General features: G+C 34.8%; 1 protein-coding gene across 3 annotated transcripts in view; it reads left to right on the forward strand.

Moving 5' to 3' along the window:
- Gphn (gephyrin) overlaps positions 1-27129 on the forward strand; it is a 578173-nt gene that overhangs the window by 310594 nt on the left and 240450 nt on the right. For 2 of the 3 annotated variants that reach the window (XM_008852142.2, XM_008852140.2), the window contains exons 7-8: positions 1682-1954; positions 19437-19571. In XM_008852142.2, the coding sequence (XP_008850364.1) occupies positions 1682-1954; positions 19437-19571 (408 nt within the window). Of the gene's footprint in view, positions 1-1681; positions 1955-3552; positions 3661-19436; positions 19572-27129 lie in introns of all 3 variants that reach the window. The other variant, XM_008852141.3, reaches the window with a different exon arrangement.

Consider the following 27129-nt stretch of genomic DNA (forward strand, 5'->3'; position numbering starts at 1 on the left):
GGTGCTTATCAGCTAGGTTCCCTTTTCTCAGGAGCATGAGAAGTCCTTGGGATCCTGTTGGTAAGGGGGCAGGGCTATCTGAACCTTAACAATAACAGTGCAGATATGGTCTCCATCTTGTGAAGCAGGCCTTAAATTTAATCAGAAGGTGGTTGGTTAGTCCCATAACATTGTGCCACTATTGCACCAGTGGGCATATCTTGCCAGCCAAGTCATTATTGTAGCTCAGAGTTCATGACACCATGGAAATAAAAACAGAGCTAAAATAAATTAGCCCCAAAGTGGAGCCTTAGAATTTTTTAAAGTGTTGCTTAAATGTGAAAAGCAAAAACCTTTCACCTGTTCACCAAATATATTCAGCTCTGTGTTCTGATTATTAGTCCTTGGCTGTTGTCTTCTAGTGATACATTATAGTTAATAATGGCACCTAAAGAACAGGTTATGTTAACTTTTATTTACAAGTCTTTACAACCTTATTTCTGTTTTTACATTTTGCATTGTGTTTTGTAATATTTATACTGGTTATGCTTTATGATGCTAGAACTTCATTCTGAACAACATAATCTTGTCCTTACTGTAGGTCACCTTCTAGCATCTTGCTCTAACTAAAATTTTGAGAGCTTTCCTTCTTTTCCCATCCTTCTCATAAAAAGCATAATTAAAGTCAGCATTCTACCAAGAATTTACTTTTAAAAAAGTGTGTCCTCCAGTTTGTTTAGAGAATGGAGAACTAGAGATGACCTTGTAATTGTTATGGTGCTGGTGACAACTTCACCCCAGAGGTAAATGGGCTTGGGTGGCCCCAGAATATTAGCATAACAGCAGCCAGGTAAGGAAAAAAGAGCAACCAGCATGATTAACAAAAAGCTAATTTGCATAGCAAGCACATTTGTTTTTCCTTTGATTGTTAACTGACAGCTGTATAAAAAGCAAAGTTGCCTAGGCAAGTCAGCCTTTCCACAATATTGCTAATGCAGCAACATATACAGTACCCAGGCAGATTGGCAGAGACAGTCTCTGAATTTGAATCCTCACCATGTAGCATCTTCCCCATGAAGTCACATATTATTCCCCAAATCAAGGCCTGTGGGAAAGGCCCCTGACTGACAAAAGCCCAACTGTGCTTCTCGGGGTATCTAGATGAATAAAATTGAGCTTGGGAGACAAAGGAAAACAGATGCATGGACACCTAGAAGCAACATGTGGATCTGATAAGGAGGCAAGATTCCCTTTTCATGGTTATACCTAAAAAATCTAAGAAAAAGCTCAACCTCAGAGTCTCTCCTCTTCCCTAGAACAGCCAACCAACTAGTTCCATCCTTGCTGATCAATAACTGGAGCTCTTAGAAGAGTGACATTCTATATCTTGGCTTGAACAACAGCCACACAGAAGTGTTTAATTCATTGAACTGTATTCTCAATGCGTATTTATTAGAGTACAACAAAACTATTAAATGCGTAGCTGAACTTAAAAAATAGTATGTTCTCATTTACTACTATAGTCTCTAACTTAATGGAGAATATTGGGTACTTCGTATTTCACAATATAAAAGATGTGTCAAATATGACTCATTGGTGAGATGGATGGATAGAAATACAAATCCCAAATTAAGAATCAACATAACTGCCACCATTTTATGTCTATTAAAAGCTCCACTTTTATTTCTTTTCTTGTGGACAGGAATGCTTTCAGTTCATACTGCCAGCTCTACCTCATGCCATTGACCTCTTACGTGATGCCATTGTAAAAGTAAAGGAGGTGCATGATGAACTTGAAGATTTACCTTCCCCACCACCTCCTCTTTCTCCACCTCCTACAACTAGCCCCCATAAACAGACAGAAGACAAAGGGGTTCAGTGTGAGGAAGAGGAAGAAGAAAAGAAAGACAGTGGTGTTGCTTCAACAGAAGATAGTTCCTCATCACATATAACTGCAGCAGCCATTGCCGCAAAGGTAAGCCTTCTAAGAGAGAGACAGTTCTGAAGCACCCATTGGTGAATTACTGATTTCATCCTTCTTTTCATCTCATCCCTTCATAAGTTTAATACTTCCTTATTTTCCCAAAAATGGAACTGGAATATCCATTAAACTTATATCACTATGTGCTCTGTTCTGATATAGATTTTTTGTAAGCATTGAAGTTAGTGTGTGCTGAGGCACTAAAGATGTGCTATGTTGTAATGAACTTACAGCTGCAATAACCATGTGACCTTTAAGAACTCTTTGAATTTGTCGTTTTTATTAACAATACAATGATTATAGATGAAGAACATAAAAATTTAATAAATTCTTAAAGAAATAATACTCAGAAGTTAAAAGACCTCAGATAACTCAGGAAATTGGTTGGAAAAGATTAACTCAAAATTTTTGTCTGGTGTGGATATGCAAGCCTGTCATCCTAGTTACTAAGGAAACTGAGGCAAGAGAACTATATTACCACAACAAAATTTAAATACAAGAATTTTAAGCAGTTGAATTTTCCTTAAATAAACTTTGTTGAAATATTGGTCAACACAAATTATCCCAGCAGTATAGGGAGGAAAAGATATTTATATTTTAATTTAATAAAATAATAAATATTAGGATAGCCTCAAAGTTTTACAAATTTTCTTTGGATAGGTTTGGAAGTGAATATAGTATCATAAGGTGTTTCAGTAAATTTAGTCATCTTAAGCACATAACTTGATTTACATTATTATACACATCTAATAAAATCTATGTAATCTAACATCTGTAGAAAGTAACATATATCGGAGCCTGAAAGATAACTCAGCGGTTAAGAGCACTGGCTGCTCTTGCAGAGGACCTGAATTTTTCCCAGCACCCACATAGCAGCTAACAACCACCCATAACTCCAGTTCAAGGGACTCTGACGTCCTCTTCTGACCTCCGCAGGCATTGCATGACATGGGTGCACCTACCGACATGCAAACAATACACTCATACACATAAAAATAATAAATAAAATAATTTTTTTAAGTGAAGGTAATGTATATCATGTTTAGGAATAATAATCATTCATTAGTTGTTACTATACATGAAATTTTAATTGCTATATAAAGTTATTTTTAGGTCATATAGATACAAGAGTTATGAACATAAGTGAATTCTTGTCTGAGGACATACAGATTAGAATAATATAGAAATACTTTTCAGTTGTACATTTAGATAATCAATAGATGGTTGCTTTGTTGACCACTACATGATTCTGTCCTCAGATCAATCAATGATCCATTAAATCCTAATCATACTATTAAGTATTGAAGTTGTATATAGATTTTTTAATAGAACCAATTGGTGTAATAGGTTCATTTAAAATTCATATGTTCTTTCTCTTTTAATTAGAAGTGTAAAAAAAGACGATCAGTTTCTGTTGTAAAGAGAAAAAATCTTATCATTTACAACCAAAGCAGTTCTTTCATTCTAAGTTTAGAAAATTTGGGGATTTCATTGTTCCATTTATTTTCACCTGTTTTCCTTTTAATCATTTGCTTGTATGGTTTCATGTTTTCCTCTCACTGTTTTCATAATTGTTATGTGTTGTATGTTAGAAGCATCCATTCTACACCAGTCCTGCTGTTTTCATGGCACATGATGGGCAGCCCATCCCTGGTCTCATCAGTTATTCCCATCACGCAACAGGCAGTGCCGATAAACCGGTAAGACAACAGCTTTTGCACTAATGATTTTACATACACACACACACACACACACACACACACACACGTCCATATATTTATATAACAGTAATAGAGGTCAGGAAATTGAGAGGGAGTGGACAGGGAGAATATTCCATCAAAGAAACATTGTTTCCTTTGTGCCTAAATTGCTCTAAATCTTTTAAGATTCTATCATTTGTAATAAGGAACTTTCCTCACATGACTTTCAAGAAATTCATTGCCCCAGAAGTCTCTTTTTTTTTTTCCTTAGCAATTTTATTGCATATCTTTAAATGAATTGTTTGTCTTAGTTAAGATGGTTTCTTAAGGAGATTACCTTATTTCTTAAAAATCTGGAAAGATTGGATGCTGGAGTAATGACTCAGCAGTTAAGAGTACTGGCTCCTCTTGCAAAGGACCCAGGTTTAGTTCCGAGTACCCATATAGTAACTAACAACTATCCGTAACTCCGGGTCAGGAAATCTGATGCTCTCCTCTGTCCTCTGTTGGCACTGCATGGCATGGAGGCACTTAACACACATTCAGGCAAAACATTCATACACATAAAATAAAAATAAATGAATCAAAAAATTTTTAATATAGAAACACTGGTCAAGCTAATATTTAATTTGTATAACCTTGGTTTTTTCCACATGATTTTGCATCTCAATTTTATTTTCCTTCACTGTGTTCCCATTACAGTCATTTACAGAATACAATCTTTGAAAATTTCAAGATTGCTAATCTTTAGAAACATGTTTAAGGCTATTACTTTTTTCACTCACTGAAAGGCAAAATATGTTAATTATAAAAATTATTGAATATTAATCATTTAACAGTTATAATTTAGACCATGAATGTAAATCAGAAAATATCCATCTCAGCTCATACTATGTATATGAAATAAAAGGTACCAAAAAAAGAAAGCTAATCAAACTTTAAATAAACACTCCAAACTTAAGGTTAAAAAAAACAAGCCAACAACCTGGCACCAATGGTCTCTTTGGAGATAACAGTATCAGATGAATATTTTAATGTTTCTATTTCACAGGCCAATCTGGTTAAAAAGAGAAAAAATGGGTTAGTCAAAGGATGGGTAACAAATTTAAATGTTGTCTGGTATAAGTATTAATGATTTATTTTTCAAATGTACCAAATTTGAAGAATGTCTTTTTGAATTCTCATCTCATAAACTACCTATGGCCATTATTGAATAGGTTATAGGAAACCATTAGTGTTTTTCAAAATGAAATAATTGGAAGTTTTTGCATTATAATCAAGATTATAAGTTATTATATTCAAAGTTTTAGTTTAGTACATCACAAATTATTTGAGTAACTATATCTTTAGTTCCTTTGAGGATTGTACATAGCTAGTAACATTTGAAATGCATATGAAAGAAATTATCACATATGATGGGTGTTATAAATTATTAGGACCTAATTATCAGAAGGTACTAGTTTGAGAATAGCTACCAAAATGTTCTAAGTGGATATCCAAGTGGTATGCCCTAGGAACTTCTCATTTATTAACTGATATTTAATAATGCTTTGTAGTTAGTACCAGTATTGGTCATTTTATAACAGAGGGGTTTTTTTTCTTTCAGTGTATTTTTATTGAATTTGTGTGTATTTTGTACAATACATCTTAATCATATTTAGAGCCCCTCTTTCTTAACTGCTCCCCCATAATCCACCCACCAGATTTCATGCATTCTAGCATATATGACCTATCCAGTCATATTTGTGTATCTTGCTGTCTCTTGATGTGAGCTTATTCACTGGAGCCTGTTCAGCCAATCTAATGTCACTCCCTTCAAGAAGACCAGTTCACCCTCACCAAGCAGAGATCAGCTGCCCATAGTTCCTTGGCTAAAGTTAGGGCCTCCTGCCCATTTTCCCTAGTTCTATCCTGGTTTGGTTTTTTTTTTGTTGTTTGTTTGTTTTTTTTGTTTGTTTGTTATGTGTATGAGCATATTGCCTGTTCCATCCTGGGTGTTATATGCTTGAGTGTGCATGGGTCTTGTGCATATTGTCACCATTACTATAAGTCGTATGAGCAAGTTTCCAGAAGCCTGGAAGACTCAGTTTCCTTATGCTCATCACCACTCCTAGATCTTACAATCTCCACCTTCTCTTTCACAATGTTCCTTGAAGCCTGGGTGGGTGACCTTTAATATAGGAGTCCTATCCAGGGACACCACACTCTGCAGTGTCTTATTCTCTACACTTTAGCGAGTTGTGGCCTTCTATGTTCATGGCATTTCCCTAATTACAAAGGATGTTGAACACTTTTTAAGGTGTTTCTTAGCCATTTTTATTTCTTTTGAAAACTCTCTGTTCAGATCCATAACCCATCTTTTAATTGGGTCATTTGTTTGCTTGATTCTTTGTTTTTAGTTCTTTGTATATTCTGGATATTAATCTTCTGTGAAGATTTTCTCCCATGCTATAGATTTCCTCTTCACTCCATTGGTTGTTTCCTTTGCTGTACAGAAGTTTTTTGGTTTAAGGAGGTCCTAGTTGTCAACTGTTGATCTTAATTACTGAGCAACTGAAGTCCAATTTAGAAAGTCCTTCCTTCACCTATGTCTTGGAGGGTATTGCCTATGTTGTCTTACAGTTTCAGATTTCACGTCGAGGTCTTTGATTCATTTGGAGTTAACTTTTTTTTAGGGTGATAGATAAGGGTATGATTTCATTCTTCTGCAGGTGGAGATCCAGTTTTGCCAGCACCATTCTTTGAAGATGCTGTCTTTCTTCCAGTGTATGTTCTTGGAACATTTGTCAAATATCCAAGTGGCTGAAATTGCATGCACTCATGTTTGGATCTTCTATTTTGTTCCATTGATCTATGTGTCTGTTTTTGTGCCAGTATCATGCTGGGGTTTTTTTTTACTATAGCTCTGTAATATAGTTTGAAATCTGCTATGGTAATCCCCCCACCCACACCCATCATTGCTTTTTGTAATCAAGATTGCTTTGGCTATCAAGGGCCTTTTGTGCTTCCATATGAATTTTAAGATTTTTTTTCTAATTCTGTGAAGAATGTTCTGGGAGTTTTGATTGGCATTGCATTGAATATATAAATTGCTTTTGGTAAAATGATCATTTTCACAATATTAATTCTACCAGTGCATGATCACGGGAGATCTTTCCATCTTCTTATGTCTTTCTCAGTCTTTTTCTTCAAAGATTTAAAATTTTCATTGTAGGGATCTATAATGTCTATGGTTAGGTTTATTCCCAGGGGTTTTTGTTTAGTTTAGTTTTGTTTTTGAGTCTGGTATGAATGGAAGGGTTTCCGTGAATCTTTTCTCCAATTGTTTATTATTAGTATATAGTAAGACTACTGATTTTTGTAGGTTGATTTTGTAACTGCCTCTTTGCTGACAGTGTTGATCATTTCTAGAAGTCTTTTGGTAGACTTTTTTTCAGTTCATCCTCACCAAGCAGAAATCAGCTGCCAATAATTCCTTGGCTAAGGTTGGAGCCCCCTGCCCATTTGCCTCCTGGTTTGGTTTTTTGGGGGTTTTGTTTATTTGTTTGTTTGTTTGTTTTTAATGTATATGAGAGTATTTAGCCAGTTCCATCCTGGGTTTTATCTGATTGAGTATGCATTATATCTGCAAATAGGAATAATTTGATCTTTTCCGATTAGTACCCCTTTAATTTCATTCTCTTGTTTAATTTCTCTAGCAGGAGTTCCAAGTATTATATTGAAAAAGAGTGGAGATAGACAGCCTTATCTTATACCTGATTTTAATGGGAATGCTTCCAGTTTTTCTCCATTTAGAATGTTGTTGGCTATGGGCTTGTTTTTTGTAGCTTTAATATTGTTGGGGTATGTTTCTTCCGGTCCAATTTTCTCTACTACTTTTATAAATAAATGTTTGATTTTGTTGAAGATCTTTTCTGCATCTGTTGAGATGATCATTTGATTTTTGTCTTTAAATCCATTTATATGATTTATTACATTTATTGACTCATGTCTATTGAACCACCCCTGCATCTCTGAAATAAAGCTGAACTGATCGTGGTAGATGATCTTTTAGATGTGTGTCTGTATGTGGTTTGCAAGTATTTTTTGAGAAATTTTGCATCTATGTTCATTAAAGATATAGGCCTCTAATTTTCTTTTTAGTTTTGTCTTTACTCAGTTTTGCTATTAGAGTAATACTGGCATCATTGAAGGAGTTTGGGACTTAACCCTCTGTTTCTATCTTTTTGAATAATTTAAGTAGTATTGTTTGTAGATCTTCTTTGAAAGTATGGTAAATTCTGCTGTGAATCCATCTGGGCCTGGGCTTTTTTTAGTTGGGAGGCTTTGTATTACTGTTTCAGTTTCCTTTAAGCTGTTGATCTTTCTTGGTTTAGTTTGGTGGTTCCCATGAACTTAGAAATTCATCTATTTCTTTTAGGTTTTCAAATTTAATAGATTTAAAGTATTCCCTTCTGATGTTCTGGATCTTTTTGGTGTCTCTTGTGATGCTTCCCATTTCATCTCTGCTTTTGTTGATTTGGATTTGCTCTTGCTTTTGGTTAGATGGGTTAAGGGTCTGTATATCTTGTTTATCTTTTCAAAGAACCAGTATTTAGATTCATTGATTCTTTATATTTCTTACCTTTGTTTCTATTTCATTGATTTCTGCTCTGATTATTATTTTTTTCTCATCTATTGGGTTTATATCTGGTTTGTTTTTGCTTTTCCAAATTATTGTACCATTAACTCATTTATCCGTACTCTTTCTTATTTTTTAATGAGTTATGAATTTCCCTCAGGATTGTTTTTAATGTGTCCCAGAGGTTTTGTTGTATTGCATTACCATTTTCATTTAGTTCCAGGAATACTTTTATTTCTTTCTTGATTTCTTCTTCCACCCACTAATCATTCAGGAGTGCAGTGGGGGTTTCTTAGTTGTTTTTTGTTTTGTTTTGTTTTGTTTTGGTCTTTTTGAGACAGGGTCTCCCTATAGCCCCAGCTGGCCTGGCACTCACTTTGCAGACCAGGCTAGCCTTGAACTCACAGAAATCCACCTGCCTCTGCCTCCCAGGTGCTGGGTTTAAAGGTGTGCACCACTACGCCTGGCAGGAGTGCTGTGTTTAATCTCCATGAGTTTCTGTGGTTACTAGAGCCTCTTTTCTTGATGATTTTAAGTTCTATCACATTGTGATCTGATAGGACATATGGAATTATTTCAATATTTTTGGTATTTGTTGAGGTTTGTTTTGTGCTCCAGTATGTGGTCTATTTTAGAGAAACTTCCATGGACTGTTGAGTAGAACATATATCCTTTGGTGCTTGGGTGCAATATTCTGTAGATGTCTGTTAAGTCCATTTTATGTATGATATCATTTAATTAAGATGTTTCTCTTTTTATTCTTTAGCCAGATATGTGTATTGGAGACCATGGGATATTGAAGTCACCTATTACTGAGTTGTGGTTAATCCATACCTTAAAGTCCAATAGCCCTGTTTTGTTGTTGTTGTTGTTGTTGTTGTTCTTTAGTCTTTTTGAGACAGGGTCTCTTTGTAGCCCCAGCTGGCTTGGAACTCACTATGTAGACCAGGCTGGACTTGAACTCCCAGAGATTCACTTGCCTCTGCCTCCCAAGTGCTGAGCTTAAAGCCAGTAATACTGTTTTTGTGAAACTATGTGCAACAGAGTTTGGTGCATATGTATTCATGATTGTTAAATTTTCTTGGTCAGGTGTTTTCTTGATCAGAATGTAGTGACCTTCTTTATCTTTTTTGATTAATTTTAATTTGAGTCTATTTTGTCAGATATTGTAATAGCAACTACAGCCTGTTCTTCATGGCATGTGCTTGATTCCATCCTTTCACCCTAAAATGAGACCTATCTTTGGAGGTAAGGTGAATTTCTTGCAGAAAACAAATAGATTTTTTTAAATCCATTCAACTAGTCTGTGTCTTTTGACTGGGAGTTGAGGCCTCTTGATATATAGAATTATTATTGAAAGATGTGTATTGGATACTGTCGTTTTATTTTCTGTTTGTGTTCTTAGTCTTATTTTGTGTTTCTGTACTCTATACTTTCATTTATTTGCTTTCTGTAACCTTCTAAGTATGGTTATTTCTTTCTTTGGTCCTTTGTATTGCTTTGTCTATTCTCTATAGGGTTGGTTTTATGGACATGAATTCTTTAAGCCTATTTGTATCATGGAAGAGTTGTCTTTCCCAATTGACTATAATAGACAGTTTTGCTGGGTAATATATTGACATCTATGGTCATTTAGAATCAGGAATACTTTGCTCCAGGCTCTTCTGGCTTTGAAAAGTGATTCTGATATATTTTCTTTTATATATAACTTGTTTTTCTTTTGCGGCTTTGACTATACTCTCTTTGTTTTGTACAGTAACTGTTTTTAACTATGATATGCCATGGGAAATTTCTGTTCTGGTTCTATTTGATGTTCTGTATACTTCTTGTTTATGTATGGGTATGTCTTTCCTTAATTTAGGAAAATTTTCTTCTATAGCCCTGCTGAAGATCTGGTCAAGACCATTGACCTGGGATTCTTTTCCTTCCTGTATGCCTGTGATACATAGATTTGGTCTTTTCATGGTGTCGTACATTTCTTGCATATTGATTTCTGTCTCTTTAATTTTTTATATTCTTTCCTCTTGTGGTTTATCTCTTTGTTGTTCAGTCTTGATATTCTGTTTTCCATTTCATTCATTCTGCTTGTGAGACCTTCTCCTGCTGTTTCAAATTGACTTGTTGAATTTTTCAATTCCATCTTCATATCAGCTTGAGTTTCTTCAATATTTCTGTCTTTTGTAGATTACCTTTTCAAGTCCTTATTTATTTTTGTCATTTCATTCCATCATGTATTTGTATTTTCTTTCGCTTCAGTCAGAAGTTTGTTCCTATCCTCTCTGAGTCTTTGCGTTTTTTGTTCATATGTTTTTTTAAAGTTGTTGAATTCTTTAATCACATTTATGGTTCTTTTAAATTCTACATCCTGGAGTTCCTCTGGGTGGTTCTCATTGTAGTACTTTTCTGTCATGGTGCAGTGACCACAAACCAAGCCTGATGGGCTTAGGGACCCCGAAAGATAGAAATCAGGACACAGGGAATGCAGCGGTCTATGTGCCAGTGCATGTTTATTGTGAACTAAAGCAAGCTTATATAGGAATCAGATCTGGAGTAACCAAGGAATAACTAAGGATACATCACTAAACAGAAAGTAACCAAGGAATAACCAAAGATACATTATGTTACCACCAAGAATATATTACTTCATCAACCAAAACTCACACAACATTTACAGTATCCAAGATTCAGCTACATAATATTTATAATATCTTAGATATAAGGTGCACTGTTTGTGATTACTCTTAGCAACTACTATAATTCATTATTTCTGTACAGAAACCAAGCTAATGGTGCTGAGAAACTCTGGTGTCCATAAACTGAAACAGAACTCTTTAGTTATGTTTCCAAGACTGCCAATTAATCAGGGAAGCATAGCCTGTCAACTCGGACCACAGAAGCAGAGAGCAGGGAAACTCCCAGGGTGGAAGCATTCTTTCTCCAATGCTTAAGTCAAGGCAAGCTGCCACAGCCTGATGCAGCAATGGCTGTGCCCGTAATAATAGCTCCCAACACTTTTCTGCAGGACTTGTGGGTTTTGGTGGGGGCATATTCTCATGGTTTTTCATATTATTTGTGTTTTGCATTGTTCTTTGGGTGTATGGATTTCTTTTGTTGGGTATATGTCTAATATGAACTTCTAGTCTGCCTTTGTTTACTTGAAGTTTGGTTCTGTTTGCACTGTTGATGTAACTTGGTTGCTTTCTGGTCAGGTATTAGTGGTTAGTTGTTCTATGCTTAGGGTTCTTTCTTTGAGGGACAAGATGGTTCCAAACTGATCAGTGAAGAGCTTTCCAGCAGGTCATAGAGGTCTAGGCCCAATTCAAGATTATGGGGATCCAGTGGCTGGGCTCTGGCAGGCTAGTCAGGAGGTCTCAGGCAGGAAGATCAGGAGGGTGCTTAGGTCCAAGGGGAAGTGGAGACCGTGTGGGGAGGTTCTAACTAGTAATGCAGAGTAGGTATAGGCCCTGAAGCAGGAGACTATAACCTGTCTTTGTGCCTGGGGATCAAGACGCAGTGGGTGGGGTTGGGGGTTAGGAGTCTAGTCCAGAGGTTTCAGGTGAGAAGACTAAGAGTGACCTAGGTCCAAGGCTGGAATGGGTGCAGGGAATCAAGCCCACGTGGGCCAGGCCTCACTTACCAGGATAGTCTGTAAGTCTCAGGCAGGGCGATCAAGAGAATGCCTAGGGCTAGGTGGTGGTAGGGATAGCATGGGGAAGGTCTAAGTAGCTAGGCAGAGTAGATGTGGTCCATGAAGCAGAAGGACATAACTAGTCTTGGGGGATTGGTTGGTTGGTTGGTGGGGTTTTTTTTTGAGACAGGGTCTCCCTGTGCCTCTGGACCTAAGTGCTGGTATTAAAGTGGTGTGCCATTGCACCCAACCAGAGACTTTTTTTTTAATTGACTTACTTTTTAAAAACTTCCTTTTCTAAATGATAATAAGAGCCATATATCAGTCATATAATGCTCTTATTTTTCATACCTGGCATTCATAGGAAAAAATGAAAAAGAAGAAAGATAATAAGCATTAAAGAAAAGGAAGGCCTTTAATATTTTTGATGCTTCTTAATATAAATATGAATACATTGTTCAGGACATAAAGAATTTGTAGCCAAGTTAGAGTTGTGCTTATTATTATTACTGTACTTTCCTAAGTATTTTTCTGTTTCTTATACTCAAAAAGAGAAACCTGATTTATGTGCTGACTCCTCACTAGGTAGGTACTAGTGATTTGATTACTACTTGTTGCTAAACACTCTTTCCTGCCTGCCCAGAAGACCTTTCCCATTTCCTTTTTCTAATAGTCACTACATATATTCCCATCATATAGTTTGGGTGGGTTGGCCTTAATATAATTGGCATTTCTTTTTCTTCTTTCCACAGTTATTATTTCAAGTAACACATAATTTAAGCCAGTCAGAGCCATTGTGACATTTGTGACCATTTCATTTAGAAAAACAACATCAACAGTTCTCCCCTTGGGTCTGTGACCTCCCTGGCCTTGGAGTTTGAACATGTTTACAGTACCAGGCATGAATTCCCTTCTGTGGAGCAGTCCTCAAATCCAGTCAATGGAATAGTTGTTTACTCCATCAACAGTGTTGCCACTATTGCACTAGCATGTACATCATACCTGGCAGGTTGATAATATAACCTATAGAGTCCAGTGCTGAATAAGACCACTGATGTTTTTTCTTCCAAAGTAGCCTGGATATCACCATCCAGCACTCTGAAAACTGGCCAGCAGGGAGAGCTTCCTGATCAATTCCAGACTGATTTCTCTGTGTCCTGCAACCGAAGTGTGTGGTATCTTCCACCGTAGGTCTTACCATCTAGTTACGGTGGGAAACCAAGATCGATGGCAATAGGCTGTATTTTTGGGGGGTGTCACTGGGGCCTCCATTACCAGTAACTCATAGGGAGATAGCCCACAGGTTTAGCTTATTGTTGTTTGTCGGAGAATTAAGAAGTATGGTTAGGTTATTTGATGTTTCTGACTTTTAAATGTAAACTCTCAGAGCTACAAATATTTCTCTTGAAACTGCTTTCATACTATTCCTCATGTTCTGGTAAATGGTAGTTATATTTTCATTTGATTCTAGGGATTTTCTTTTTAAGTTTATTTCCCTGTTCTATTCAGTGACTCACTAATCATTCAAAAGTCTCCTTAAGTTTGTTTACTTTTTGTGCTTATTTTACTGTTGCTTTCTAGTTTTCCTCTATTATGATCTTATAAGATACAAGGTGTTTCAATTTGATGTATATGTTTAGACTTGCTTTATGATAGTACCTTATTTTATTAATGTGCTGTATTCACCTATATATAGGGTAATAAAATGATCTAGTTTGTAGAAGATTTCATAAACTACTAATAAAAATGTGTATTTCACAGCTAATGGGCAGGACATTCTGTAAATGTATGTTCTGTGATGCAGTTTGACTCCAAGGTTCCTTATTAATTTTTGTCAGAACAAAATTTCCTATGGATGGGCTATTGAAATCTCCCCGTTGTTATTGTATCTCAGGCTATCTGTTCCTTTATTTCTAGAGCTGTTTTTTTTTTTTTAATTGAGCACACCAATATTCAGTGTGCATTTCTTTACAATTATTTCTTGTTGGTGGGTTATTCTGTTTATTGGTGTTTAATAACCTTCTTAATCTCTTCTCATTAACTTTGGCTTGAAATATTTTTGGTGAAATGTGAGTATAGATGCTCCATATGGCCTCTGGATTCCATTTGCTTGGAATCCTTTACCACCCTTTCACTGTCTTTCTGTATTTGTATTTGCCAACAAAGAGTGTTTTTGTAAACAGCAAGCAGTTCAATTGTCTTTTTAAATCCAATCAGTCAGCCAATCAGTGCCTTTTGAAAGTTAAGACCATTCACGATTAGAGTAATTGATACATTAGAGTAATTAGAGTAATTGATATGTTGATTTCTGCACTTTGTTTTCCAAGTTGTATTGAGTAGACTTTGTTCTTTTCTGTCTGTTATTTCTCTTAGAATTTTGCTGATTTACTGAGTTGATATTGTTTGATTCTTTCTTAATTCACCTTTGTTTATCTATTCTTTTAATAGAATATGCCCTTTCCTGAGCTCTCATGATTTTGAGTGTCTTTCTTCTTCTATTTTTAGGTTTCTTTTAGATGTCTTCTTCAATGCTGGCTTAATAATAATAAATTGCTTTAATTTCTCCTTTTTGTAGAAGGCCTCTTTCTCCGTAAATATAAGAAATTCTTCCTATATATAGTAAGTAATCTTTGTTGGTAACTATTTATTTTTAGGGTTTGAACTATTCCATGTTCTTTTGACCTTTAGAGTTTTTCCTGAAAAGTTGGTTATTCTTTTGAAGAGTTTGCCCTATATATAACTCAGTGTTTCTGTCCTACAGTTTTCAGTGTTATTACTTTGTTCTAAACTCCTGCCATTTAACTATGGCAGAGTAATTTTTTGCCCATGTCCATTTGCATTTCTAAATACTGCCTGTATTTGGATGTTCCTATGTATCACTACATTTAAGAAATTTGCTGCTATACATTAATTCATCAAGTTTTCTGTGACTTTAGCATGTGTCTCAACTCACTCTTCTACAGAAAAGACTGAATTAAGTGAGACTAAGTGGTCTCTGAATCACCTCTCAGGGTTCTGAGTTTGTTTATTGTTGATCCCCATACACACCTTTATTACTATGTTAATGTCATAATCTTCAGCCTCATCTTTAATTCCTGATATTTTTATATTTGACCTAATCTATTGGTAGTGCTTTCCATTTACTTTTTTATTTGAGTTATTAAAATACTCATTTATAATATTTCATTTCTAATCTCTAGCTCTTGGTGGAATATTGTATCGAATTTTTGGCTTTCTTACTTTCTTGATCTACTTTCTGTCCTCTTTGAGGTTACTGATGATTTTTCAAATTAGACTTTTGAATTCTTCAACTGGTATTTCAACCATTTTGATAGCTTTCATTGTTGGGGTTTTTGTTATATTTTGAGTACTTTTTTGGTTTTGAGTTTTCATTATATACAATGATTTTCCATGGCACTGTTAAATATGAGGAATTCACACAGTATAAGTTGTTCGTTGATCACATTTTCCTCATGCCCATCCCTTTCTTACCCTCTTCCCTATTAGTCACCTTTGTTCTGACAGTTTCACTTCTACTATATTCATGTCATATATGTACATATGGACATGATTTTATGTATCTATATAAAATCTAGGTAACACAAATAAGAGAAAACACAATATTTGTCTTCTGAAACTGGTTTGATTTCCTTAATATTGTTATCTTCAGTTGCAGCTATCTTCCTCCAAACAATATAACTTTATTCTTTATAGCTAAGAAACTTATGTTGTATATACACATCACATTTCTTTACCCTTCCTCCATTGTTGGACCACTTAGATTGGTCCAGAATGTAGCTAATTTTGAATAGTGCTGCAATAAACATCGATGTGAAAATATCTTTGTGCTATATTGACTTAAGAATATTTTGAATACATGCCTAGGAGTGGTATAACTAGATCATATGACATGTGTGCCTGGGAAATGCCCAAACATTGGCTATATTTCATCATATGTCTCAGGAATTATGATATGGAGAAGGCAAATCTAACTAAAGCAATCTGCATGGAGAGGTGGGAGGAGCCAGGGGTACAGATACAAACTGATCTTTCCTTACTTTGGCCACATCAGTTTCTAGCCCAACCCTGCTCATATTCACACACAACTGTTCTTCCAAGAGCTCAAACCACTGTTCTAAAATGGGAAGCATCCTCTGCTTCCCTCTGTAGCACTGCCCATCTTTCCCACCTGGTATATGTTTCCACACATCGGCACCCTAGTTACAACCAGTTTCCTGTGCTCACTCTGATTCTTGGAGTGATTGCTCATTTAGCTAAAAAGGAGAGCCTGTTAGAACCTGGAGATTTAACAAGACAGGGTCCACCATCCTCCTGTTCATGAGGTTTGACTGTACAACACTTTTAAAATAGCTATGAATATTATGGGACTACCCAACCACTCTAATTGGATTTAAGGTCTGCTTCATAGGATGGAGCCCATACCTGACACTGGTATCAGGCTTAGGAAACTGAGGCTAGACTGGTCAAGGGACATAGAGGAAAACCTAATTCTGGTTTTCTGCTAAATAGTTACTATACCAAACTGATTGCTAATGACATTGTTATCCTCATAGATTAATGCATCTCTCAACTTTCACCAGAGAAACTGCCTTATGTAGAAGATTGTGATTAACATAGAAATCTACAAATAGCCGATGTGCATAAAACAAGAGGCTGCAGAGTGCTTATCCCAGACTAGGACACCTGTGTCAAATTTCTGCTTCCCAAGGTTCAGGAACCATTGTAGAAGAGGGGGTTGGGAATATTGTAAGAGCAGAGGTTGGATGACCATAGGAAACCAGTTTTCCAGACAGCTGATCCGTTGCTCATATGAACTCACAGCAATAGTGACAGCATGCACAAATCCCATGCAAGCTCAAACAAGACAAAAATCCCAGCATAGACATTTGGAAGTGGGTAAGAAATTCCAACCCAATCTAAGAAAATGTTGGCAACTAATGACTGTTAGGAGAAGGAGAGACAGTCTCTTTCAAGGATGGAACTCTTGGTAGGTAAACCAAGCTCCAGTAGATGGACCCACACTGAAGGATATTTGGGGACACAAATTAGACTCTATAGGCCATATATAAATATATTTATTATATATAATGAATACATTAAGTTGAGTTAGGGGTAAATAAGAGGAGATGCAGATGGGGCAAATAGGGGAGGGGATCTAAATACCATCAAATTATATTACATGGAAATCTCTCAAAAAAAAAGAAAAAAGAAAAGGCCCTTCCTCATCCCCCACAGTATAGGTAAGGAAACTACGAAGTGTAGGGGACCTATTCTCCATTGTGTACTTGCTGCAAGGATTATGTCTTTCCTATCAGAAACTCTTTTTCCAGTTTTAGGTTATGTGCCTATGGAGTTCATGGAGACTTTCCTTCATCGTTTTTCTTTTACTTTTTTTGATTTGTTTCTATTGAATTTTTGTGTGTAAAATACAGAACATCTCAATCAATCTTAATCATCTTTATACCCCCTTCCCCACCAATACCCTCTCATAGCCCCCCACTGGAATTCATACATTTTTGTCATTTGTGTTAAGGCCTATTGTGTCAAGTTAGTGTTCCCAGATGTTCCTTGGTGCAAGTTCATTTACTGAGGTCTAGTCAGCTTATCTAGAGTCCCTTGCATTAGGAAGATCAGCTCTTCCTCACCTAGCAGTAATCAGTTGCCAATATTTCTTCAGCTAAGATTGGGGTCTTCTATCCAACAGACAAATATCCTAGTCACCACTCATCAGAGAAGCTTCTTTTGAACCAGAGACTATTACCAGGTATCACAACTGGTCACACACAGACATTGTCTATGAATTTCCCAGGCCAAGTGACACATCCACAGTGCAACCTCTACACCAATGCTCATGGAACATAGAACAGGGGTAAAGAGGACACTAATGAATCTCTCAATTCTCATTATTGAAGCTCCCTCATACATCAGAGGTCCAGGAACACAAAAGGTCACAAATAACCAAAGCATAGAGAATATGAGTCTGCAGAATGCTGAGGAGCTTTGGGCAATTGATAAATTCTGAGGGAGTGAGAGTCACTGTTCTTTAAGGGTGTGACCCCTGCTAGGTCAACTGTGCTCCAGGGGATGGACCCACACCAAAGACTAAATTGGGCAACACAAATTGGAATTGATGGACTTTGAAAAAGACTCTCCAGAGCTCCTAATTTCTTTTCAAATAATATATACTACACCAAACTCTGAAACCATATATTAGGTTATCACTGAAAACTTTACAAATATTTTGCATGCATAAAGATATATACTGAAATTATTTATTAATATTTTAATATAATTATATGTAAATATAAATACATGCATTCTAAAAGACATTTTAAATAGTACTTTCTCTTTTAACTGACCCTCCTTTTACTGACCCATATTATATACTTTTAATTTTTCTTCTTATTATTTATAGCAAGTTTGAAAGGGTGGCTTACAGTAGAATCTACTTATTTCAATTATTTTGACTGTTGCCTTGGTAATAATTTTTGAATTTCCCTTTAACATCTTTTCCTTGGTAACCTTCATAGGTGTGCAATGACTAGTGATACAGTTCATTTCAGGCTAATGTAGCTGAGAATTATGTTAGGCATCATAAACTTTTAAAATCTGATATGCTTTTTTTGAAAATAATTATTTTTGTATTTAAAAGAGTTACTCTTTCGGGGCTGGAAAGACTGCTTTTATGAGCACTGGCTGCTCTTACAGAGGACCCGGGTTTGATTCCCAGCACCCACATGGTGGCTAACAACTGTCCATAACTCCAGTTCCAGAGGAATTTGACACCCTCTTTTGACTTTCTAGGCATTGCACAACACAAGTGCACTTACACACATGCAGGCATTACACACATACACATAGAAACAAAAAAAGAGTTAGTCTTTCTTTACACATATATAAAAATGAAAGTGAGTGAACGTGCAGAAGTAAAAGTTTGTAGTATCATGTTATCACATCAGTGCAGAAACATTCTGTGGTAATGCTACAGATATAGAATGACCATTGTGTGACTTGGAGGTTATGGAGAATATTGTGCTGTGAACAGTAAGGCTCTTTTGAAAAATAAACAAAAAAAACCAAAGTTGGGGGACATAGGGAGATGGAGGTGGATTTGAGAGGAGATGGGGGGTAAACATGCTTGAAATATACTGGATTGCTCCAAGAATTAATAAAAGTATTATTTAAAATATATATATAGGTGTGTCTTGATCAAAATTTCACATTACTAAATGGCAAAGTCATTATACAAATATGTACATATATTTTCTTCCTAACCATGATATTGGACCTCTTCTCATTAAAATATTTCATCATGTATTTGTCAGAGGAAAAAAATGTAAAAGTAAAGTTTTCTGTATCAAGTATTAGATGTGTTCTTACCTGATAAGTCATACCAAGTATATGAGAGCTGAGCAGCAAAGAATTACAAACAAAAAAAAGATGTGGGCAACAATTTCCTATGTTGATAACCTTTCGCAGCATTAAACTGTAGCTGTTCTTGTTTAGATTCCAGACTCCATCATTTCCCGTGGTGTTCAGGTGCTCCCACGAGACACAGCCTCCCTCAGCACTACTCCTTCAGAATCGCCTCGTGCTCAGGCTACATCTCGCCTTTCTACAGCCTCCTGTCCAACACCAAAAGTAAGTACAGTTCCTTGCATCTTACATTTTCTACTACAGAATCCAGGAAAACTATCTGATATCCCCCTGCTTGTCAAGGTTGGATTGCATGTGAAATACTATTAAAAATGAATAGAATATAAATGATCGTTACCACCTGTTGTTACACAAATTGTCTTATTAGTACAATAGATTTTTCATAGAGTATGCCTACTCCTACATCACAGGTAAAGGTATTATTCCTGTTCCTTTATTGTAGACCTGTCCTTTTTTAGGAAATTCATCAGTGTAGATATAAAATTTATCTTTTTATGCTGATGACGAATTTATTTTTTTGGTCAATAAACAGCAATATTAATAAAATACCATCACAAATGGGAATTTTAAAAAAATTCCGGCTGGGGTAGCTCCCTGCTCTAGTATCATTCCAAATTTTTTCAAATGTGTTCAGCTTGGAATGTTGCTGCCTATTATTTGGAAACAAAACTAAATTTGTTAGAAAGAAAGTTTTAATGCCAACCTTTGGGGGAGGGAGGGACTTTCTTAATCTTTACTTTTTATAATCTGTCATTGAATTGTGGTGGGGAAAGATTAGATACTATTAGCTGCCTAACATATTCTGTGTATGACAAAGTAACTAACAAACCTAACTACAGTTGTGAGTACTTTCTGCTGCAATGTCTCCTCTATGGGTAAATTATGCACTTGTTCTTTTAAGTTCTCTGTGTGATGAAACCAATATTGTTATCAAAACAACTAAGTGTGATACTCTCATTTAATAAGACATGATGTTAGATGTCAAGCTATTTATTAAATTTATTCTAAGAACATTACAATTAATTTTTCAAGCTGTGGCCTTTTCCCCCTACAATCAGATTTAAATACATATATTACTATCTCAATTCCAACTTTTCTGTTTTATGAGTTATAATTGCATTTGACTAGAAATTATCTCAGACAGTTTTTAATGTAGATAGTATAGTTTTGTTATACATTATATGATAAAAGATAAAACATTCTTAGCAAAAATCTTCATGGTAGTATTTTTCTACTTGGGTATCATTGAATTTATATGTATTTCAAAAATAAATATCAAAATAAATAGTAATTAATTTTATTATTTAAAAATTGAGACTGAGTCAGGTGTGATGGTGCACGCCTTTAATCCCAGCACTTGGGAAGCAGAGGCAGGAGAATCTCTATGAGTTCTAGGCCAGCCAGGTCTACATAGTGAGTTCCAGGCCAGCTGGGGCTACAGGGAGACCCTGTCTCAAAAGACTAAAAAAAAAAATTAAGAGAGACAGAGAGGGACAGTAAATCTTCAAAGAGGAAGTCTAATAACCCTCTATACATAAAATATGTGTTAGTACCATTGGGTACCAGTAATATTTACTATAAATGAAGATGTAATGTTCCTAAGATCTGAATCACATAGAATATCTTATCCCTGTTATTACATCACTAAACAGAGTAATGTATGGTGCATTCACCCACCACAATTCAGTGACTAAATTAAATTCTGACTGTACACCTAGACTTTAAGGTCCAGGAAATAATTAAAACTAAAAGTTACGTTCACTGTAAGATGTTTAATCTACCACATATTAAAACCTAATGTCTGGGGCTGGAGAGATGGCTCAGAGGTTAAGAACATTGACTGTTCTTGCAGAAGACCTGAGTTCAAATCCCAGTACCCACATGGCAGTTAACTGTATGGCAGTTAACTGTCTGTAACTCCAGTTCCAGGGGATCCGACAGCCTCTTCTGTCCTCCATGGGCACTGTACAGCATGGGTGCACTTACTTACATGCAGGCATAACACTCATACACATAAAATAAAAATTAAAAAAATAGAAAATAAATTTTTAAAAACCTAACTTCTGAAAATATAAGACTACTCAAGAGAGCATATGTGTTTCCTTTATGTACTGCAATCAAATATTTTTGGAAATACTTGAGGCTAAATTTAATTGCCTCAAAAGTTTGTATTTTATTTACAAAGAGAATATTAAATCAATTTTAAAAATTACTTGTATTTTCAAACTCACCAAAGTAAAATTCTAAAACTAAAATATTTAATATTTATATAAGTAATATGTTTACTGCATAACATTAATGGAGCAAATAACTATTTTGATATTTTTTATTAGTTAATACTTAGATGTCCATTACCCAAACTGATTACAAGTTCATATAAAGCACTGTATTTTTATATAAGAAAGAGTATATTATTTTAGAAAAAATTTAGCAGTACTAGAATATATGCCTTAAAGATAAAATTATTAGCTTGATGTGGTATCTCATGCCTGTAATTCCAGCATTGGAGAAACTGAAGCAGAAGGATTACATGAGTTTGAAGCCAGCTTAAGCTATATAGTAAGTTCTAGGCCAGCCTGGGTTACAGAGTGAGACCACATTTCAAAAACAAAAGAAATCAGAAAATTGAAAATTTTTTCCATTAGTTTCATTTTTTGAATAAATCTTAAATGTTGGGTTAAAATAATGTAAAAAGAGAAACTATTTTGAATTTTGTTATTAAGAAGGAGTGAAGATTATAAGATCTCTCTAAGCACTAATATTCCAACAGGGACATGAAATATGAATGAAAGTAAAAAATGAATTTTTACCTAGATGGAGATTTTAGAAGTTATATTCAGCAATAATAATCACTTTAAAGGCATTTGTCACCAGTCCACAACTCTCAGGGTAAACCTCTCATTATTATACAAATTTCTAATTCATTGATCAGCATCTGATTTCAAATGTTGTTTTTAAGTATGGCTTCATGTTCCCATTTCCTGAATCATTTCCAAGTCATGCATAGATTTCTGCATTTTAACTTTGTTCTAGATTAAGTATTTATTTTAATTTAATTTTTCAGCATAAAAATTGGGGACAGAAAGGAAGTAAAAAATGATTGAGTCTCAGGTTTCTAATGAAGATATGGGTAGATGATTTTATTAGCTGTATTATGATATAAAAGAGAAGTAACAAATTTTCAATCTGAGGTATGTATACAATATCCAAGGAATGTTTTTCTATACAAAATTGAAAGTACATCTTAAATTTGACATTCTGATATTTAATGCATCTTGGTTGTAATATTTATAATTTAGAACATCTTATCCAACCCTATAGAAATCACCTTTTTAGGTTTCAGATTAAGCATGTAGTCTGTCATGTACAGAAACATACGTGCAAATAAATTTTCTTTGCATGAGAAATACAATACAGTCTTGAATGATCAGCTTTACAAAGCTCACTTGACCTGGTAACAGACCTGGATTCCAATACTTCCTTCTCTACTTAGTAACCTCATTACATTAAGCAAGTTGCTTGATGTTTCTGACCTTTGTGTCTATTTGAGACTGATATTACCTGTCTCCCAAACAAGTTTATTTGTTAAATAAGTCTTTGCCTTGTGATAGGAAAGCAATGCTGAGCAGCTAGACAATATCTCCTGATTTTACAAACAATAAAATAGGCAACTACAAATTATAATAAAGTATAATTAAATGATATGACTTGTCAACAGGAGTACAAAATATTTGGGAAGTAATCTTTAGAAGCATCAACTGATTTTAAAAACTGAAATGGAAGATTTTTTGATGTAACTCAGTAGTAGAGTACTTATCTATCATGTAAGTCCTTGGGTTCCATCCCTAACATTGAAAAAAAAATCGTGATAACACATACCTATAATCTCAGCATTCAAGAAGCAGAGACAAGAATATCTTCAGTTCAAGATGACCAGCCTAGGCTATATAGTGAGACTGTGTCTCAAAAACAAAATAAAAATGGTTATGATTGAAACCTAATAATTTCATCCTTTCTTTCTATACATTTAAGGGCAGTATTTAAGCAGAAAGACATTCCATCTATTTGCATATGTTTACTAATTTCTCTAGGTAATGACAATATTAAAAATCAGTTGAGAGATGGTTCAGCAGTTCAAAGGGCTTACTGCTTTTCCAGAAGACCTGAATTTGGTTCCCAGCACCCACATTGGGCAACATACAACTGCTTCTAACTCCAGCTCAAGAGGATCCAGCATATCTGGCCTCTGCAAGTAACTATGCTCATGTGCACATACCCACATACTGAAACACATAAATATACATCATTTTAAAGAATAAAAATATTTTTAACTTTTTTATACTTAACATTTTATACGTGTACTTCATATTCTATCCTCAGTTGTTCTTTGATCTGTTGATATTCTTCCAACTATAATAAGAACAAGGTCTGTCTGTGTGTAATGTAAACTGTTTTGTTTTGATTTTTTGTGGTTCACTCATCACAATACAATGAAGACATTCATGTATTAAAAGATAACAGGTCTTCTTTCATAGAATGACATTTTCTCCAGCAAATATTTATTTGGTGAAATAAATAGCAGAGTATTTTTTAATGAGGAAATTTTCTTTTTATCAGGAATTTTCTTCTATGAATTCTTACTGAAATGAATGCTGTTCCTCTTTGTAACAGTGAAGAATCTTTTAAGAATAAACTTGGGCTTTTTGATTTTCACAAATAGTGTTTAAGCCAAAGAAATCACATGTTAAGTAGATTCTTTTTAAAGAAATGTAGGCAGTATTTAGATCACTCAAGCTGTAAAACAATGACGGTCTTCCAAAAAATTATTTGATGAAAGAATCATTCAACAATAGCGAATTTCTCTTTTTAAATGAGCACAATTGACAACTTCTATCCATGCTGATTTTCATTTGTGAAGACCAGTAGCATCTCTAGAAACCCGATGAAGAGCTTGAGATAGAAAATAATGACCAGAGCAAAAGAGGAAAAAAGAATGAAATGTCATTCACCATTCCCTTTGAATAGTCAGATAAAGAATATTTTAAGGATCAATTTTATTATCTTTGTATTCCCCAAACATCTGAAGTTTAACTTTTATAAGATAAATATAGTCTACAGAAAAGAATGTTGTGGTAGGTAGGAAGAAAAAGAATTTTGTACCCAGAATATTGTTTCGTTATGCTTAGAAAGAAAATTATAAACACTATTAATACCCAATTGAATAAAATTTATGAGGTTATTTAAATGCATATAATTAAAATCTGTAAGTGAATGCCATGTTCCGTTAATATATTAGTGTCTAATCTTGCACTCAAACAAAATGCAGAATTAGGGCTTCTTTTTAGGTTTCTATTTTTTGTTCTTTTTTTTTTTTTCTATTTTTTGTTTGTCTTTTTTTTTTTTTTTTTTTTTTCCTGTCTTTTTGAGACAGGGTCTCCCTGTAGCCCCAGCTGTCCTGAAACTCACTGTGTAGTCCAGGCTGGCCTTGAACTTACAGAGATCCGCCTACCTCTGCCTCAAAAGTGCTGGGGTTTGTCTTTTTTAGACCAGGTTCCCTTGTAGCCCCAGCTAGCCTAAAACTTGCTATGGAGAACAGGCTGGCCTCCATCTCACAGAGATCTCACAGAACCTGTCTCTGCCTTCAGAATGCTGATATTAAAGGCGTGTGCCACCCAGCTAGGTTTCTGTTTCTTGAGAAACAGGAGTTAGATCCATGGATAAAGCTCAGTGGTGAGGACCAGAGTTCTGACTCCCAGCATTCACAGAAGAGCCCAGTAAGCATGGCAACCCACCTACAGTCCCACCATGTGGGAGGCAGAGACAAGGGATCCCCAGAGCAGGTTGGCGGGCTAGTCTAGCCAAATCAGTGAGCTCTGGATTCAAACAAAGAGATCCTGCCTCAACATAATGTACAGAGCAATTGAAAAAGACATCTAATTTCAACCTTAGGCCTCCACACACATGCATGTGTACCTGCATGAACATGTGTACCCACACATATTTATTTGAACATGTACACACATGAACACATACCACACACACATACATATATACTCAAAAAATAGAAAGAAATAAAAAAATTATATTACTTTAGATGAACTGTTCTTTTGCACTCAGAGTCTTCAGTGTGTGAATCTGAAAGGCAATGTGATTTCCTTTACCTGTAAAAATGACATTATTAATCCAATACTATATTTTATTCCCTATGAGAATTTCCCTCGTGATGTTCATTTTTAAAAACACTTCCACATTGTCACCATTTTCCCTTTGAATAGCAGAGTTGGTTGATCATGTGATATATTTAGTTCATTGGCTAAATCTATGATTCACAAGTCTGTTTGGTCTTATTGAGCTGCTATGCCTAAATTAAGATACTGACTGATGCTCAAAAATTATTTTCTACTATTTGTAAGCATGTAAACAAATATGGAAACTCCCCTAAACATCAGTTTTCTTAGGTTTTGTTTGAAATTATTTCAACTGTAGCATGTTAATATATGTTCAACTGTTAATGACTTAGAAATTTATGAGTTCTTCATATAGAATCAACAAACAGCAAAAACACTGAAAAGGACTGAATTAATGTAATAAAAATATATCTTTTAACAAATAAATTTTTTTCTTATGCTCAGTTAACTACCCTACTTGAGGGATATTAAACAAGGCTATTAGCAACATGACTGATCAAATCCAGGAATTCTCAAATTTTATTGATTCTACACCCCTACTTTTTAAAATTAGTAAGGAATCTAAAGATTCTGTTAACATGGATACATCTAGCAGTATTTATTGTGTCAGAAGTTAAAATGCAGACTTTTTATAATTACTTACTTATTGACTTTAAAATAATAATAAACTTTTACTTGTTAACATAAATCTTGTTTTTATTTTTTAAAAACCTGCTTTCCAAAACCAAATGCATATATTTTATATATATTGAAAAGAATGGCATTGTTTGCATTTTTTTCAAATTACTATTGTTGGCTGGCTTTACAGACTGGATTATTATATTTGCTCTTGTATTTAGTCATTGTGATATTTAATTTAGTTGAAGAATATGAAAAAGAAAACAAATCCAGCCTCACAAACCTATATAGTTAAAAAATATTAATACTTCTGGTAACTGTGGATTTTTTAAAAATTGCACATCAAATATTTATAATTGTGTTTAAGGTTACTTGAAATGTAAAACCTATAACCTTGTATAGTACCATTCCTTTACATTAAAATCCACTTGTGTGTCTTTTTTTAAATATTTTATTGAGCTTTTTTGCATTTCATACAGCAGTTCTTAATCAAATTCAGACCTCCTCCCCCATCCAGCCCCCCACCATCCCCCACCAGACCTCATGTATTCCACCAGTCAAGCATTTGTACCCAGATGTCCCTTGGTGTGTCTTTACTTTGAGTGGATCTTTTCCCCAGGAATAATTTTGGAACACATGTATCGGTCATTTGAAATTATACATTCTTCCTAATGTTAACATAGTTCATCATAAAAAGAAATCATCTTTGCTAATATAATCCCTTGGCTCATCTAAAATTTCTCAAGCCTATAGTTGCAAATACATATTTTCTTTAAAATGTCCAATTTTTGTTTAGAAGCTAGTATTTGTCAAAAAAAAAAAAACAGCAAATATTTCAGGTTTCTTTGAATTAATAGTCTTACAGTTCATTTGTAAAAATATCTACTAAACATCAAAATCTGAACAATCTTACTTTATCACTTACTCCTTGTAAAAATTATGTTCTCTGTAAAATT

Source organism: Nannospalax galili, unplaced genomic scaffold (genome assembly GCF_000622305.1).
Source record: "Nannospalax galili isolate Female #2095 unplaced genomic scaffold, S.galili_v1.0 scaffold285, whole genome shotgun sequence".
Taxonomy (NCBI): domain Eukaryota; kingdom Metazoa; phylum Chordata; class Mammalia; order Rodentia; family Spalacidae; genus Nannospalax; species Nannospalax galili.